Source organism: Ctenocephalides felis, unplaced genomic scaffold (assembly GCF_003426905.1).
Source record: "Ctenocephalides felis isolate EL2017-DRISC unplaced genomic scaffold, ASM342690v1 CF-g0.4_SCAFFOLD_03573, whole genome shotgun sequence".
NCBI classification, from domain to species: Eukaryota; Metazoa; Arthropoda; class Insecta; order Siphonaptera; family Pulicidae; genus Ctenocephalides; species Ctenocephalides felis.
Window position 1 is genome coordinate 16187068 of NW_020539727.1, and position 17569 is coordinate 16204636.

At 31.8% G+C, this 17569-nt stretch overlaps 1 protein-coding gene across 10 annotated transcripts in view; it reads left to right on the forward strand.

The window, feature by feature from the left end:
* The window catches only part of LOC113389344 (dynein heavy chain, cytoplasmic), a 125191-nt gene that overhangs the window by 25990 nt on the left and 81632 nt on the right, over positions 1–17569 (forward strand). For 6 of the 10 annotated variants that reach the window (XM_026626388.1, XM_026626389.1, XM_026626396.1 and 3 more), the window contains 19 exons: positions 58–172; positions 236–431; positions 2924–3012; positions 3252–3487; positions 4820–4997; positions 5070–5300; positions 6783–6940; positions 7495–7708; positions 8766–8925; positions 8993–9180; positions 9737–9951; positions 10017–10077; positions 11215–11408; positions 11473–11734; positions 12868–13059; positions 13833–14104; positions 16148–16301; positions 16378–16586; positions 16664–16823. In XM_026626388.1, the coding sequence (XP_026482173.1) occupies positions 58–172; positions 236–431; positions 2924–3012; positions 3252–3487; positions 4820–4997; positions 5070–5300; positions 6783–6940; positions 7495–7708; positions 8766–8925; positions 8993–9180; positions 9737–9951; positions 10017–10077; positions 11215–11408; positions 11473–11734; positions 12868–13059; positions 13833–14104; positions 16148–16301; positions 16378–16586; positions 16664–16823 (3484 nt within the window). Of the gene's footprint in view, positions 1–57; positions 173–235; positions 432–2923; positions 3013–3103; positions 3134–3251; positions 3488–4819; positions 4998–5069; positions 5301–6782; positions 6941–7494; positions 7709–8765; positions 8926–8992; positions 9181–9736; positions 9952–10016; positions 10078–11214; positions 11409–11472; positions 11735–12867; positions 13060–13832; positions 14105–16147; positions 16302–16377; positions 16587–16663; positions 16824–17569 lie in introns of all 10 variants that reach the window. The other 4 variants (XM_026626398.1, XM_026626393.1, XM_026626397.1 and 1 more) reach the window with 1 other exon arrangement.

The following is a 17569-nucleotide window of genomic DNA, read 5'->3' on the forward strand; positions in this document are numbered from 1 at the left end:
TGGAAAGGATATACATCTTTATCTCTGGATCATATCTAATTATAATTAAATTTTTAGGTTATGTGACGAACAATTGTCGAACCAATCGCATTACGATTTCGGTCTGAGAGCTTTGAAGAGTGTGCTAGTATCTGCTGGAAATGTTAAACGTGATAGAATAATGAGAATTAAGGTACTTTTTACATCCATTACACAATCATAACCTAAATTACCACTAACCAATATTTATTATTAGGATAATATGGTACAACGTGGTGAAACCAACATCGATGAAGCTTCCATTGCTGAAAATTTACCAGAACAAGAAATTCTGATTCAATCGGTTTGTGAAACAATGGTTCCCAAACTTGTTGCAGAGGACATTCCACTTTTGTTCTCTTTGTTGAACGATGTGTTCCCGAATGTCGGATACACCAGGGCTGAAATGACAGGTCAGGAAATAATAATTTCAAAGATATCCTTCAAATTCATTTTTCTTTACACTTATCTAATTATAAAAATATAGACAGTATAAAAACACTTGCAAAGATCCCTTGAAGCCTTTTTCTTTGTTAAATTCATCATTTTATACAAGATATAAAAAAAATGATATATTTATATATAACAATACATTTAAAACATTTTTATAGGCGCCCTGAATTTATTTTTACAAAAATAAAAATATGGACTGCATTAAAATACTTTCATAGACCCCCCGAAGCCTTTTTTCTTTGCTAAATTAATCATTTTTCACAAGATTTAAAAAATTTGATGTACTTATATATAAGAATGCATTTAAAACCTTTTCATAGGCACTCTGGATTCATTTCTATAAGTAAAAAAAATATTAAAATGCATTAAAATACTTGCAAAGACTTCTCGAAAATTTGGTATCATTATATATAGGAATACATTTAAAACATTTCTACAGGCACCCTTAATTCATTTTTATAAGTATAAAAATATAGACTGCATTAAAGTACTTTCAAAGACCCCTTCGAAGCCTTTTGCCTTTACTAAATTTATCTTTTTTCACAATATACAAGAAATTTTATATATTTATATATTAGAATATATTAAAATCATTTTTATAGGCACCCTGAGTATATTTTTATAAGTATAAAAAAGTGGATTGTACTAAAATACTGTTATAATCCTCTTGAATCCATTTTTCTTAACTAAATTCATCATTTTACACAAGATATAAAAAAATTTGATATATTTATATATAAGAACACACTTAAAACATTTTTATAGGCACCCTGAATTCATTTTTATAAATAAAAATATAGACTGCATTAAAATACTTGCATAGACCCCCCGAAGCCTTTTTTTTTTTGCTAAATTTATAATTTTGCACAAGATATAAGAAATTTGATATATTTATATATACTCGTATATAAGAATACATTTGAAATATTTCTATAGACACCCCGAATTCATTTTTCTTGACACTTGTATGGGAAGTGTGTTGAATTTGTAGAAAAATTTATACAAAGACTAATTTTATTTAAGAAATAATTCTGTGATTAATTTTCAAACTACAAATAATTGTAGACAAAAGGAATTTATTGTTTATTAATTTAAGATTGAATAGTACATCACAAAAAATAAATTTTTTTATACAGTTTTGTTAACTTCTTTTAAAAAACAATTTTTAAATTGCGGTTATTAGAAATATTTGCTTTTGAGAATATATTATGAACAAAATAGAAAAAAATCTTCTTCTCGTTGTCAGAGAGGTTAGGTCTTGAGAAAAACTGATTTATATTAGAAACTTATTTTAGCCGACATTTAGTTGGTTATGAATACTTAATAATTTGTATTAATAAAAACAAAAATAGTAATATTGAAAATAAATAGACATAGAAAACCAAAAGTAAAAAGTGAATTTTTAACTTCCCGTAGGGTAAGTTATTGTAATGGGCCGAAAATCGGAATTGAAAATTTTAACATTTCTCGACGTTTTGAAGGTTTCTGAACGTTTTGGCATACCTCAGAAAAAATGGATGTGTGTGTGTGTGTATGTGTGTATGTGGGTGTGTGTATGTATGTATGGATACAAATTTCCAGTCACGTTTTAGGGCGCACGGATCAACCGATTTGAATGGTTCAAAAAACATTCGATTCCTATTGATAGGGAAAAGAGCTGATTAGTTTTTGGCAAAGGCAGGTCCAGCCGTTTCGGAGATACGGAGCAAAGAGTGCAGAAAATAGAAATCGAATTTTTGAGAGAACGGAGTATCCGATTTGAATGATCTAAAAAACATTCAATTAGTAATGATTGGGAGAAGTGCTTATTAGTTTTAGGCAAATGCAGGCGCAGCCATTTCGAAGATACGGAGCTAAATATGTAAAAAATGGCAGTTTTTGAGAGAACTAAGCGTCCGATTTGAATGATTCAAAAAACTTTCTGCTTGTCTTAACAAAATAATTGATTTTGGAAAAAAAAATTTTGTTTCAATTTTTTTTTTTTTTTTAGTTTTTTGTATATCGGAAATATTTCAGATTTTATTTTTAATTCTGATTATAGTTCTAATATACTTTACAAATAATTTCAACTCTGCAATTCAGTTTATATAATTCTCATAAATATTAGACAATGTTACAATATTTATAATAATCTATTTGAAAACATTCAGTATTCCTCAAACATTTCGTTACGGTACGGGAAGTTCCAGCAATTTGCCTTAAGGCACGATGCCATAATTGCCTCAAGACAGAATTCCACTTACAGCTAGTTGTTTTAAAAATTGTAGGAAAACAGAATCTTGTAAAAGATTGTCGTCTGATCTATTGATAATACTATTAAAAGGTTCATAAAAATAAGGCTGCTTGCTACAAAGTCTTTCAAAAGTGCAATTTTAATATTTTCTTTTATGAATAATATTTGTACCACAATTAACTGGACACTTGTGAAAGGTTCTTTTAAATTTATTTTTAGGTTTGAAGGACGAAATCCGCAAAGTCTGTGCTGAAGAGCATCTCGTCTGTGGTGAAGGTGATGAACAAGGAGGCGCTTGGATGGAAAAGGTAATAAAACTTCATATTTTTAAAATATTTTTGGCTTTGAACCTTGGTTAATATGTTTAATAATTATGTAATACTTAACACGCTGCTTAAGGAATTTGTTGGAGAAACTTGGGTCGAAAAGGTACTTACAAATAATTAATCAAATGTAGTAGATTCATGATTAGGATCAATTAATTTAAGCGTGTACTATTTATTGAGAAATATTCTTGAGGTATGTATCAATTATATTTTTTTCCTAGGTTCTTCAATTGTACCAAATCAGCAACCTCAACCACGGCTTGATGATGGTCGGTCCAAGCGGTTCTGGTAAAAGTTGTGCTTGGAAAGTCCTTCTCAAAGCCCTTGAAAGATTCGAAGGTGTCGAAGGTGTTGCTCATGTTATTGATCCCAAAGCTATTTCCAAAGAAGCTCTGTATGGTGTTTTGGATCCAAACACTCGTGAGTGGACTGATGGTCTGTTCACACATATACTCAGGTAAGAGACAATTGATAATGGGAAAATATATATTAAATATTTATTATATACTAGATGACCCAACAGACGTTGTCCTGTACCCATGTCTACAATTTTTTAATATTCTATACTAATATTTACCGTTTACCTAAAAATAATAATTATTGTTTTTTAAATTACTCTTCACGCAAAAATGCATATACATTTATAACATGAGCGATGTTAAATGTAGAACTGCTTTAAATAAAATGATGAGTCTCAATTCCCACGCTATTGGGGACTATATTGCACACTATATTGGAAATTGAAGTCTTTTAAACAGTATAACATATCCATAACCATAACATAACACTGGTACTTCATTAATTTAATTTTTAATTATTTAAGATATCTAAAATTGCATCTTAAACTTCTCCTAATCGATATCGTGAGGGCCGAATTGTATGTATTCATCTTTACTTTCCCATTTGCTGTTATGAAGTGAAATTTTTACGAATTTTAAAACTATTGTGGAAAGATTAGTAAAAGATGCAAAGAAATTATAATGAAATTATATTGAAAAAAAATTCTATTGAAAATTTAATATCCGAATCTTGTGTTGGCGCCCCCTAAGGCGTGCGCTCGTATTTTTCGCATGCATCGCATTCAAGGTAGGACCGGCCCTTATTTATACTTAATTTCATATTTTAAGTGAATCAATTTGTCATATCCTGTTCATATGTGTATCATTCAATCTGCCATACATATACTGATTTTATATTATTTTAATTTCTGGCACATCTCAGCTGCTTTTCGGCAATAATAATGTAGACATTTCATTTTTCTTATTCATGATCATAAATTTATTATACATATTCTAATATTGTCTAGTAGGTTCATAAGTAAATTGAAATTTTTGGCAGATGATAGTTTTCTTTTATTTTTAATGCAAACAATGACATGTAGTTTATTGCAATTTTTTCCATTTATTTCCACAATATTGCACATACATCCCAGAACTTTATAATCACATACATCCTAGAAAATTTCCTTAACAAACTTCAGAAAGATTTATCAAAATTGGAATAATCGTTTAATTTAATATGGACTTTATATAATAGCAATAAAGCTCAAATTGATTCTACGTTTTAGTTAGAAAATGTTTGTATGAGAAAAAGAAAAGTGCTGTTTTTAGGTTTTTTCCGACAATTATTCGATTTTTTCTTACCGTAATAACCATCCCTGGACATCAACGAACATTTAAAAAAAGAATTGGCCAAATTGGTTCGGGCGTTGTTGAGTTATGCGCTTACCAACACATTTTGCGATTCATTCTTATATATATAAGATTTGTTATCCATTTTTGGTTAATAGGAAAATAATAGACAATGTTCGTGGAGAAATCAACAAACGCCAATGGATAATCTTCGATGGTGACGTCGATCCCGAATGGGTAGAAAATTTGAATTCAGTCCTGGATGACAATAAATTACTAACTTTGCCTAATGGAGAAAGATTGTCGCTTCCACCAAACGTTCGCGTCATGTTTGAGGTAAAATAATATACAGTCATATGTCTTATAATCTCGTATTTATTATATAGCATGTTTATTATTTTTTCCCAGGTGCAAGATTTGAAGTACGCAACTTTGGCAACTGTATCACGTTGCGGTATGGTATGGTTCTCAGAAGATGTCCTGTCCACGGAGATGATCTTTGAAAATTATTTGACTCGTTTGAGGAGCACGCCACTGGAGGATCTTGAGGATGATAATTTTGCAACGAAACATATTGCTGCACAAGCCGCTACTGGATCCAGCGATTCCAAGGATGAAGGACTTAGTGTGGCCTTACAGGTAAAATAAATTATTACATGGATCAATTTAAAACAAGGCGAATTGCTGGAATTTTCCGTACCAAAAATCAAAATATTTAAAAAATATTAAATTTTTTTAGAACTTTGAAAAATAGATTTTTGCGATTATTACATTTTTTGGAAAATATTGACCTTTTTGAAAAATTAGATTTTTTTTATACTTTAAAATATTTTGAAAATTTTGAATTTTCTTTACATAGCAGTCGCTTTTTAACTTCCCGAAGGAGAAGTTTATGTTTTCATCAAAAAATCCGATTCGCTAATTTTATGTTTTCTCGACGTTTCAAGCCATTCTGAATCGAATGAGACCACATTTGGAAAAAGTATGTGTGTGTGTGTGTGTGTGTGTGTGTGTGTGTGTGGGTATGTGAACAGATTTTTTGCCGTAAATCGACGTTTTCTCGAAAACGGCTGGGTCGATTTCAAAAATTTAAAAGCCATTCGATGTATCTCGAAGGGAACTATTGTTTGTCAGTTTTGTGCGACGATCGGCCAAGCCGTTTCTTTATAAATGGCAGAAAAGTGAAAAATTTTTCGTCTACGTTTTAGCCCGCAATTCTGAATCGATTTTGAAAACTCAAAAACCGCTCGAAAGATATTGGTTGGGAATCGTGCTGATTGGTTTTTGGTAGAGATCGGCCGGGCCGTTTTCTTGTAATAAAGTTTTAAAAAAAAAATTTCGACGATTTTTATGATTATTTTTTTGACGATAGATACCATAGTCTTCTAGATTATACTAAAATATTACGGCCCTACGACAATTGGTTTAGCTTTAAAAATTCGTCAAAGTTTGCAAAAGTCAGTATGGTCTTTTTGGCATTTGTCAAAATTAGACTTTTGATCGACGTTTTCTCAAAAACGCCTGAACCGATTTTAGTTTTCAGTTATCGTTTGTCAGTTTTGTGCAACGATCTGACAAGCCGTTTCTTTGTAATTCGAAAAAAAAGTGTTAAACTTTGCGTCCACATTTAAGCTCATCCTACCGAACCGATTTTAAAAAATTAAAAACTGTTCGAAAGATATTAGTTGGGAATGGTACTGATTAATTTTAGGTGAAAATCTACCGAGCCGTTTTCTTGTAATTAACTGTTGAAAAAAAATTTAAGCCGATTTTCGTGGAACTTTTTTGGCGATATACATCATTGTCTTATAGAACTTACTGTAATATTACGGCCTTACGACAAGTAGTTTAATTTTACAAATTCGTCAAAGTTTGCTAAAATTATTATCGTTTTTTTTGAAGTAGAATTGATGAAGTATATTATTTACACATTTTTTTTTGATTAAGTCGATTATTTACACATATCGGGAAGTTCATGTAACTTGCCTCAAGGCTAAATACCAAACCAACTAGTTTTCTAATTTTTTTAGTGGATTTCCAAACCCGCTAGGCCTGTCGTCTTAAATTTCATCAGTTCTTCATTTCGTGATGTTTTCTATTATTTTACGATTTTTATTTTAGACCCAGGGTGAAATTGCCGCAATTCTGCAATCGTACTTTGCTGCTGATGGTCTCGTTGTACGTTGTCTTGAATATGCAATGAAACAGGAACACATTATGGACTTCACCAGATTGAGAGCTTTAAGCTCCTTGTTCTCCATGTTAAACCAAGCAGCCAGGTAATAATCATCTACCACCTATTTATTAATATCAATTTAGGGATCGATTCTGGCGCATAACAGACCAATGTTATGGCAAGGCTATGTTATGAAGAACTAACATACTAAATATTGACAAAAGCCATGTGGTTGCTGTGCAGTCTGGCGTTTTCCTCAGGTTGTCAGATAAAAGAAATAAATAAATAAGCCTTTTATTTTTTGCCTTTTTACAAATTTTATACATGATTATACTAACTTAACATAAGCGTGTATATATAGAACGTTATTGTAACAGGTTGTCAGATAGAAAACCTAAATTAGAAATCGCACAAATGTCAAAAAAAAACTCAGATAACAGGGTCTTTTTGATCCAGCTTCATAACATACGAGTGTCGTTACGGTTTAGATGTAGAACGTCTCATTACACAGCAAATACTTGACATTTTGACAATATTCAGCATGATTCAGTAGCTTAATGTATGCAAGTTGGACATAACATAGCCTTGCCATAACATTTGTCAATTGTGAGGCAGAATCGGTCCCTTAGTCATTACTACAATTTACTTTCCCCACAGGAATGTTTTGATCTACAATCAGCAACATCCAGAATTCCCAGTGACTTCTGAACAAATGGAACAATATATTCCCAAAGCTCTGGTCTACTCGTTACTGTGGTCGTTCTCTGGTGATGCCAAGTTGAAGGTGCGATCAGATTTGGGAGATTTCTTGCGCAGTGTTACTACTATTCAATTGCCTGCTGCTGGAAATGCACCGATCATCGATTACGAGGTAAAATAATACTCCAAATATAAAAAAAAGAGTGCGCGTAAGGTTCACACGCGATTGAAGTAAAAGTTATTTGCTACTGTACAAGGTGGCATTTAAGTAAAAACAAATACATCATATAACAATTTTGAATAATAATTATTAGTAATATAATGGTAACACGCGTAATGCACACATTTATTAGTGTCGACCATTATACACATGTATATAATGATAAATTATAAATTATATAATTATAATAGCATTAAAAATGCGTATAATATTTAAAAGCAATAATGTTAAAGTCATACTTCCAATATGACATGATCGGTTTGTCATTGTAGTTAGCATTTAGGACTTGGACCTTCATTAGAGAAATGAAGTAATTTGTTAATCAAATAAATTCTATAATATTCATTCACACAATGGATTATGTTAAACAACGCCTAAACAAATATTGTTTTCGCAAGTTCACTCATCATGTAATTTCGTTTGAAGAACTTCATATATTTGAAATTAACATACATTCATTGCTGCTTATATTTTTTTTATTTTTTCGGTGGCGATATAATCACATTCTTTGAACAGCTGTAATAAAAATATTTTCCATTTTAATAACTTTAAAGATTTATAGAAACTAATATAATATAGAAATAATTTCTAATCAATAAAATTACTAATCATTAATATTATTAATCAATATTTTCAAGGAATAGAGTAAAATATTCTTCTGATTCAGGCATTTTTTATTAAATCAAGATTTGTACTATGATGTAACTTTAAAATGTTTATTTATCAATGCCGATTTCCTTGTTGATATCGGTACGCATACAACGTTGACGCCGGTACGCATACGACAGATCTTTATTCACATACACGACGACTAATCCCAATCGACCCGTATAAAAATGATTTCATCGAAAACGAATAACGAATCATTGGCACTCGACTCTTATCTTATTCTATCTTATCTGCTGTGTCGCATTTCCGTTGCATTGGTACGGATTTACACCCTAGTCGCGCCTAAAGAAGTTTTACTTCAAAATCTTAATTTTCTTAATTTTTTTTTTCAATTGTTTAGGTAAATCTATCCGGTGATTGGGTACCATGGTCCAACAAAGTACCAGTTATTGAAGTCGAAACCCATAAAGTCGCCTCTCCTGATATTGTTGTTCCAACACTAGATACTGTACGTCATGAGTCCTTATTATACACATGGCTTGCCGAACACAAACCTTTAGGTAAATTTATACACCCTGCATTCAAAACTTTGACACAATTTATCTCACAACTTGTTTTTTATTGCAGTCCTTTGCGGTCCTCCAGGATCTGGTAAAACCATGACACTATTCTCAGCCTTACGAGCTCTTCCTGATATGGAAGTCGTTGGCTTGAACTTCTCTTCTGCAACCACACCAGAGTTGCTCCTGAAAACATTTGATCACTATTGTGAATATAGGAAAACACCGAACGGTGTTGTCCTTGCTCCAGTACAGGTAATAGATCTCAAATCATAATACACGTAAGTCTGTTTTTACACGGAGATTGGTTCCAGAAGAAGCCGTGTAAAAAAAAACGTGTAAAAAAAGACATTGATCTTATACAAAAATAGGTGATTTGTTCCTAATCTCTAAAACCTATTAAAATTGGTGAAAAACGAGAATTTTTAAGAACAAGAATTAAATTAGTGCTATTCACATTTGCTTTGACCAGTAAAAATTGTTTGTAAGCGCTAAAGGGGAATTCACTTAAATCTTTAAGCTAGTGTTCGCAAACTATCGATACTATCGATGGTTTCAGACTTTTTTCTTTCATAAACTTTTTTGTGATATGAACATACTTTGCAAAAATTTAATTTGACAAAAAAAATTTAGGTACATAAAATTTCAAATTGTGCTAAATGGAATAAAATCGTGTAAAAAAATTAAAAATATTCAATTTTCAAACCGTGTTATATCAAAACCGTGTACAAAAAGACCGTGTAAAAACAGACTTAGGTGTACATTGTTATTGTGCAGCTGTTGATATTTATTACTGGATCATTTATATTAGTTGGGTAAATGGCTGGTCCTGTTCTGCGACGAAATCAATTTACCAGATATGGATCGTTACGGCACACAACGTGTTATTTCGTTCTTGCGACAACTTGTGGAACATCGTGGTTTCTTCAGGGCTTCAGATCAGGCCTGGGTTGCTCTGGAACGTATTCAGTTTGTAGGAGCTTGTAATCCTCCGACGGATCCTGGACGAAAACCTTTAACTCACAGGTAAAATAACTTAAAATACAAAATTCACATCCAGGACGTGGTACAACTATACTTTTATTTTGCAGGTTCTTGAGACATGTCCCGATCATCTACGTGGACTATCCTGGTGAAACATCTTTGAAACAGGTGAATAATTAATAATAAACTAGTGGTGCATGGCATCGTGCCTCAAGGCAAATTGCTGGTACTTTCCGTACGGTAATGAAATATTTGAGAAATTTTAAACTTTTTCAAATATATTAACACATACAGTAGCTTTCATTATTTTTGCTATCTTGTTATATCTGGGCAAATCAAATGTGAATCATAAATCAATTTATCTCCAGAACACTAACAATTGTCATTTCATTTCAAATTCAATTTCAAAAAAATAGTTGCTCGTAATTTACACAAAATTTAAAAAGTGCTCCGGTATAGTCAAGGTCTAAACGCATTTGCAAATAATTCTGTGCGACATTTTCACTTATACTGTGCTTAGCTCGGCGGCATTTTCACATTTTCATTCAATAGTTTTCACAAAATTGGAAAAGTGCTCCATTACATAGACAGTCTAAACACACTTGGGTGAACATTTGTACCAGAGTGGCGCTTAGACTGTGCTTAGTCTAGGCAATTTTTTGCATTTTTTATCCAAAATGACAAAAATACTTTATGGAAAATAGAAAAAGATGTAATAACTTTTTATTCTCAAAAGCAATTGTATTGTTAATACAAGCAGAAAGTTTTTTAGATCATTCAAAATTTAGCTATGTATCTTCGAAATGGCGGGACCTGTCTTTGCCAAAAACTAATCATCTCTTCTCCCAATCATTACAAATTGAATGTTTTTTAGATCATTCAAATCCGATACTCCGTTCTCTCAAAAACTCGATTTGTATTTTCTGCACCCTTTGCTCCATATCTCCGTAATGGCTGGACCTGCCTTTGTCAAAAACTAATCAGCACATCTCCCTATCAATAGAAATCGAATGTTTTTTAAACCATTCAAATCGGTTGGTCTGTGCGCCCTAAAACGTGAACGAAAAAATGCGAACACACAAAACACATACACACACAATATTATAAAATTTAGATTATTTATAAAAATCTATTTGAAAATCTATTTAATATTTTTTTATCATTTCAATACGGTACGGGAAGTTCCAGCAATTTGCCTTACTACTTATATATCTTACTACTTACTATAACCGCCCTCCCTCCCTCGCGTAATATTTCGTGATTTTTTTCCAAAGGACGTCCTCTAATTTTTTTATTTTTTTTTAGATCTATGGCACATTCAGCAGAGCCATGTTGCGACTAATGCCAGCTCTCAAAGGATACGCAGAACCTTTAACAAATGCCATGGTAGAATTCTATTTAGCATCCCAAGACCGGTTCACTCAAGACATGCAACCCCATTATGTGTATTCACCTCGTGAGATGACCAGATGGGTACGAGGAATCTGTGAAGCTATCAGGTACTAATCGAATACACACTTTGGTGATTGAACTAGGAATTAATATTGTCAATTTTACCCTCAGACCTCTGGATGCTTTACCCGTGGAAGGTCTTGTGCGCTTATGGGGCCATGAGGCTTTACGTCTGTTCCAAGATCGTTTGGTTGAAGAAAGTGAACGCAGGTGGACGAATGAAAATATTGATGCTGTGGCTCTGAAACACTTCCCGGGTATTGATGCCCACAAAGCTTTGGAGAGACCCATATTGTTCTCCAATTGGTTGCACAAGCATTATGTACCTGTTAACAGGGAGGAGTTACGAGAATACGTTAAGGCTAGGTTAAAGGTAAGAAGACTATCAATTGAGATTTATACAAAAACCGACATTTCAGAAAATCGGTTTTCGAATTTTAATTTCACTAAAAAAAAACGATTTAATCGGTTTTCGAATTTTATATAGAAAATAAATTTTTGCTCAAATATTCTGTAATTTATCCGCAAATTTAGTGTAATTTAGAGCAGTATTTGACTGAATTTATTTATTGTTCAACTTTATAGATGGTAAACAAAATTGTTTTAATTTTAATTAGTAGAACTAAAAAATATTAGTTTATCTGGATTAAATAACTTTGAAAATAATTATTCGTTATTCATGCATCATTTTCACATATAAGAATAAAAATATTTTTATGGTAGTGAAAGGAAAGTTTTTGAATAAATTAAAATAATACATTTTTAAATAAAAAAGATTCATTAAATTAAAAATTAAAAAAAAAAATAGATACATGGTGATACACACTCGTTAATATCAATTTATGTTTTAAAAACAATTAAGCTAAACTTGTATAAGGTCTTTTCCGAGCAATTTTAATTATTTAATTTTAAACATTCTAATTTTTTGTTTAATAAAATATGATTTAAAAAAACTTAAAATGTCTATCGAATTGCTACTTAGACATGTCCTTTGTTTACTCACAAAATTTCCTGAAATAGAAAATACTCTCACACTTGCGACCAAATTACGCTTAATTGTTTTTAAAGCCTTATATAATAATTCTAAGTTTTTTGTTCTTTAATTTATGGCTTCTAGGGTTTAAAACTCTTTTTTTTAAGTTTGAGTAGAGAAAGTTACTTCTTCAAGAATACGTCACACTGATTTAAATTAATATATACACAGGTATAAAAATCTAAATTAATTGTATACAATTTCTGGGAACCATTGCAGACTGATAAGATATCAAATGCTATTGAACCGATATGATTTCAAGAATCAAAACGCTTTCATCTATCTTTTATATTTGGCTATATTTGTCATTTTCCATTTTGTACAGTGAAAACCGACTTTTTTCACTAAAAACCGGTTTTCGAATTCCATAATTTCCGCCAAAAAACTGTTTTTTAAAACCGGCTTTTGAAAACCGATAATCTTTACTATCAATATTTTTGTTGCAGAAATACTAAATGAACTTTTGTTTCCAGATTTTCTATGAAGAAGAACTTGATGTACCATTGGTTCTGTTTGATGAGGTTCTTGAACACGTTTTGCGTATCGACAGAATCTTTAGACAACCCCAGGGTCATTTGTTACTCATTGGAGTGTCTGGTGCTGGTAAAACTACTTTGTCCAGATTTGTTGCCTGGATGAACGGCCTGTCTGTATTCCAGATTAAGGTAATAATAGAAATAGTAATAAAAAGCTCCAAGTTTAAGGGCCAGAACTAGTGTGAAATTTCGAAAAAATCTATTTTTGTTTTTATTCATATTTTGCTTTTGCTATATTTTGCTTTAAAAATAACATTAAAATTTTAAATCGATATCTCATAGTTTTTGAGTTACGTCCATTTAAAAGAGTGCATATATAGTATATAGCATAACTATTATTATATCTTCAAACAGAATTTTTCGAATTTGCTGCAGCGATTACTCAAAAATAAATGATCCGATCACTATCAAATTTTTTTTTACTTATTCTATATAAATTTCTCCGTAAAATGAACTATCGATTTTTTGATCGGATCAAAAATCGAATTCTGGCAGCGCAAAAACGACCAAAATTTTGGGTAAAATTCGACTTTTTTTTTAAAACGCCGCCATTTTGTCAATTTTTGATTTTTTTTTTCTACCGTAGGTCACTTTACAGACAATATTATCTAGTTTAATGAGTTTTTTTTTTTAAATTTCATCCACGTAGAAGGCCGGAATCACTGCAGCAGTGAAGGGCCTTTTTTTGAAGCGCCGTTGGAGATCGACGATAACTTGAAAAATATTTAATTTTTTTCTTAAAAAATTTTACTATGTATTCTTAAAACATGTGTAAATATATTCTTAAAATTTTGGAATGATTGATAAAGTAATTTTTTAATATAAATTCCCAAAAAGCACCTTTTTTAGGCGGTTACACTAGTTGTGCCCCTTATGATGATTATATTTTTTTTTTTTTTTAGGTTCATAACAAATACACAGGTGAAGATTTCGATGAAGATCTACGTTGCGTTTTGCGCCGATCAGGTTGCAAAGATGAGAAGATAGCGTTTATCCTGGACGAATCTAATGTTCTGGATTCTGGTTTCCTTGAACGTATGAATACTTTACTTGCCAATGGTGAAGTTCCTGGTTTATTCGAAGGCGATGAGTACACCACTCTTATGACACAGTGTAAAGAAGGCGCACAGAGGGAAGGACTGATGCTCGATTCTAATGAGGAATTGTATAAATGGTAAATAGAATATATACTTATTAGCCTGGGTAATTTAAACCTAAAATCAGGGTGAAGGTTACAATTACAATACCTACTGGGCACGTAAGAAAACGCGCTAAGCATACTACTTCATAAGTGGCGTTTAAACGTACTTTTCAAAGTGATATATCTTTAGAACGGTGGCCCTGATGGAAAAAAGTATTGATACATTTTTTGTAGATAATTATATGCTCTACAATATTGTCTCTTTTATGCTCTCAATATTGAAAAACTGACCATTTAGCTGAAATTAGCGAAATGTTCACTTTTTTTTTTACCTTGGACCACCTCAGGCCAATTTTTTAGCTCGCACCGGAACGATGAGGACTTTTGGGATTTCTTTGAATGCGTAAATTAATATGAATTATTAAATATGATAATGTTTTATTTGTTACTAGGCCAACTCGTCAAACGTTGTTTTGCTAAGTAAGGTATATTCTAAACAATTTCTAGAGAATCAAAAATATAAATACTTTTAGTGTTGTTTGTATGCTATATACAATGAGGTATTATAATAACAATAAACCCCACTAGTTTGTCTATATCTTGTCAATATAATCAAACTGGAAGTTTTATACACTTTCTATAGAAACCATGATATAATCCGAACCAAGTCTTTTTTTATCTTTTGACTTATTGATTACGTTTTAAGTTTTTCAGATTCTTTTTGGATTCTGGATTTTGTGTTTAATTGTAAATAATACTACTGAGCTTATATAAAATTTTCAAATTTCTTTGAGGAGAGATAGAAAATGAATTAAGTATTTCTTCTTTGACCTGCTTTTTGAAAAGTTTCAAGTTACATTCGATGAATTAAAGTAAATTTAATAAAAAGTATATATGCAGAGTAGGGCGAGGCACAAAGGTCCAATTTGACTTTGAGCAAATATTGATTATATTGTGAAAACCGTAACAATTATATCACAACAAATAACACATTTTAAACGAACAATTATCTGACTACGTTCAGTAAAACTGCCAGCTACTTCATCATTGTAGAAAAGCTTTTTTGCTTTCTTACAAAAATTTGTTTTCTAGACCTTTTTACCCTATAGGCAGGGTAACTTGGAACGGCCAGATGGCAAACAGGTTTAATGTCTTATTTTAATTTGAAAGGTATTTTACAAAATAATTACATTTTTAACTAATGCTATAAAACTACCAACGGAAGAAAATACTTTTATTATGGATTTTCAAAGATTACCGTTTATCTCCCATGAGAATCAAGGTTATAGCTGGTTATACATCTTTTTCCCTCTACTTTCAAATATTGTTGTAAAACAATGCTTAACTTTACTGATTTTTGACACATCGGTGGTGGACCTTTTTAACCCCGGACCTTCATATATTACTATCTATTCTTCGATAAATATTGGGAAGTTTTAACTGGGAAAATGTTATTCGATAAAATGTCCCTTTGAGCGATACCAAATTTAAATAACATGAATAAAAAATAATATAACCTAGAAAATGTTTTATAAATACCAATGAGTATATAATTATACAAATGAGATTTTTCCGAGCACCGTGTTTGAAAAAATATGATTTGCAAAAAGAGTGCTACAACGCCAAAAAGTGCATTTTCATATTAATATTTCAAAAAAGTTGATATTTTGAGTTTCTAGTAACATTTGCGATCCGTTCAATAACGTTTTTGTGTACAGATAAAACTGCAAACAAAACTACTTACTACAATTTAATCATAATCAATTAATGTTAAACATTCTATTAAACGTAATTGAATATCATCTGTTAAAAACGTTCGACATTTGACGTATTAGCCACCGTCCATTGTTTTATTCAAATTACGCTTCTACAAAAATGTTCAATTTAAAAATGTAAAGTTCCTACGCGATTTTGAAATAATATCTCACCTTTCCGACAACCTACTGATTAGCACGAATTTTTCAAGACTAAGACTGGCCAAATCGGTTTAGCCGTTTTCGAGTTTTAGCGGATCATTCGATCGAGAGCTCTATTTTTATATATAAGAAGATTAATGTTTATGGTTTTTTTTTTCAGGTTTACTGGACAAGTCATGCGCAACTTGCACGTTGTCTTCACAATGAATCCTTCGACTGATGGTTTGAAAGACAGAGCTGCAACATCACCAGCTCTCTTCAATAGGTGTGTTCTTAACTGGTTTGGTGATTGGAGTGATGGTGCTCTGTTCCAGGTACAAATCAAACACTCTCCTTTTTCCATTTACATCACCTTTCTTGTTATTTACAATAATATTCTGGTTACTTCAGGTTGGCAAAGAATTCACATCTCGTGTGGATTTGGACCGTTCATCCTGGCGTGCACCAGACTTCTTCCCTGCTTCGTGCGCACTTTTACCAGCCTGTGTTAGTCATCGTGATGCAGTCGTAAATGCTTTCGTATATGTCCACCAGACCTTGCACAAGGCCAATGCCAGGTTGGCTAAACGGGGAGGACGTACTGCTGCCATCACACCCAGGTAGATAATAGAAACGTAATAGATAACAAAGTAACTAGGAATTTATCTTAATATTGTTTTGTATTAATTTTTTTCAGGCATTATTTGGACTTCATCCATCATTTCGTAAAACTGTACTCTGAGAAGAGAAGCGACTTGGAGGAACAGCAGTTGCACTTGAACGTTGGTCTTAATAAAATTGCAGAGACGGTGGAACAAGTAGAGGAGATGCAGAAGAGTCTTGCTGTTAAATCACAGGTAATTATAAATAGTTAGTGGCACTATGCCTTATGGCAAGTTGCATAAAAATGAATAACTAGTGGTGCAACTAACATTTAGGTTTTCATAATAGATTTTTGAAATTTTAACATGGCCCACAATTTTTAACTTCCCGAAGGAGAAGTTTATGTTTTTATCAAAAAATCCGATTCGCTAATTTTATGTTTTCTCGACGTTTCAAGCCATTCTGAATCGAATGGGACCAAATTTGGAAAAAGTATGTGTGTGTGTGTGTGTGTATGTGAACAGATTTTTTGCCGCAAAACGACGTTTTCTCCAAAACGGCTGGAACGATTTCAAAAATTTAAAAGTCATTCGATGTATCTCGATGAGGACTATCGTTTCTGAGTTTTGTGCGGCGATCGGCCGGGCCGTTTCTTTGTAAATTGCAGAAAAGTCAAAAAATTTTCGTCCACGTTTTAGCCTGCAATTCTGAATCGATTCTGAAAATTCAAAAACCATTCGATAGATATTGGTTGGGAATCGTGCTGATTAGTTTTTGGTAAAACTTTGATAAAGATAAACTTTGGTAAAGATTGGCCGGGCCGTTTTCTTGTAATAAAGTTTTTAAAAAAAAAATTTCGATGATTTTTATGATTTTTTTTTTGACGGTAGATACCATAGTTTTCTAGGTCATACTAAAATATTACGGCCCTACGACAACTCGTTTAGCTTTAAAAATTCGTCAAACTTTGCAAAAATTGGTATCGTTTTATTGACATTTG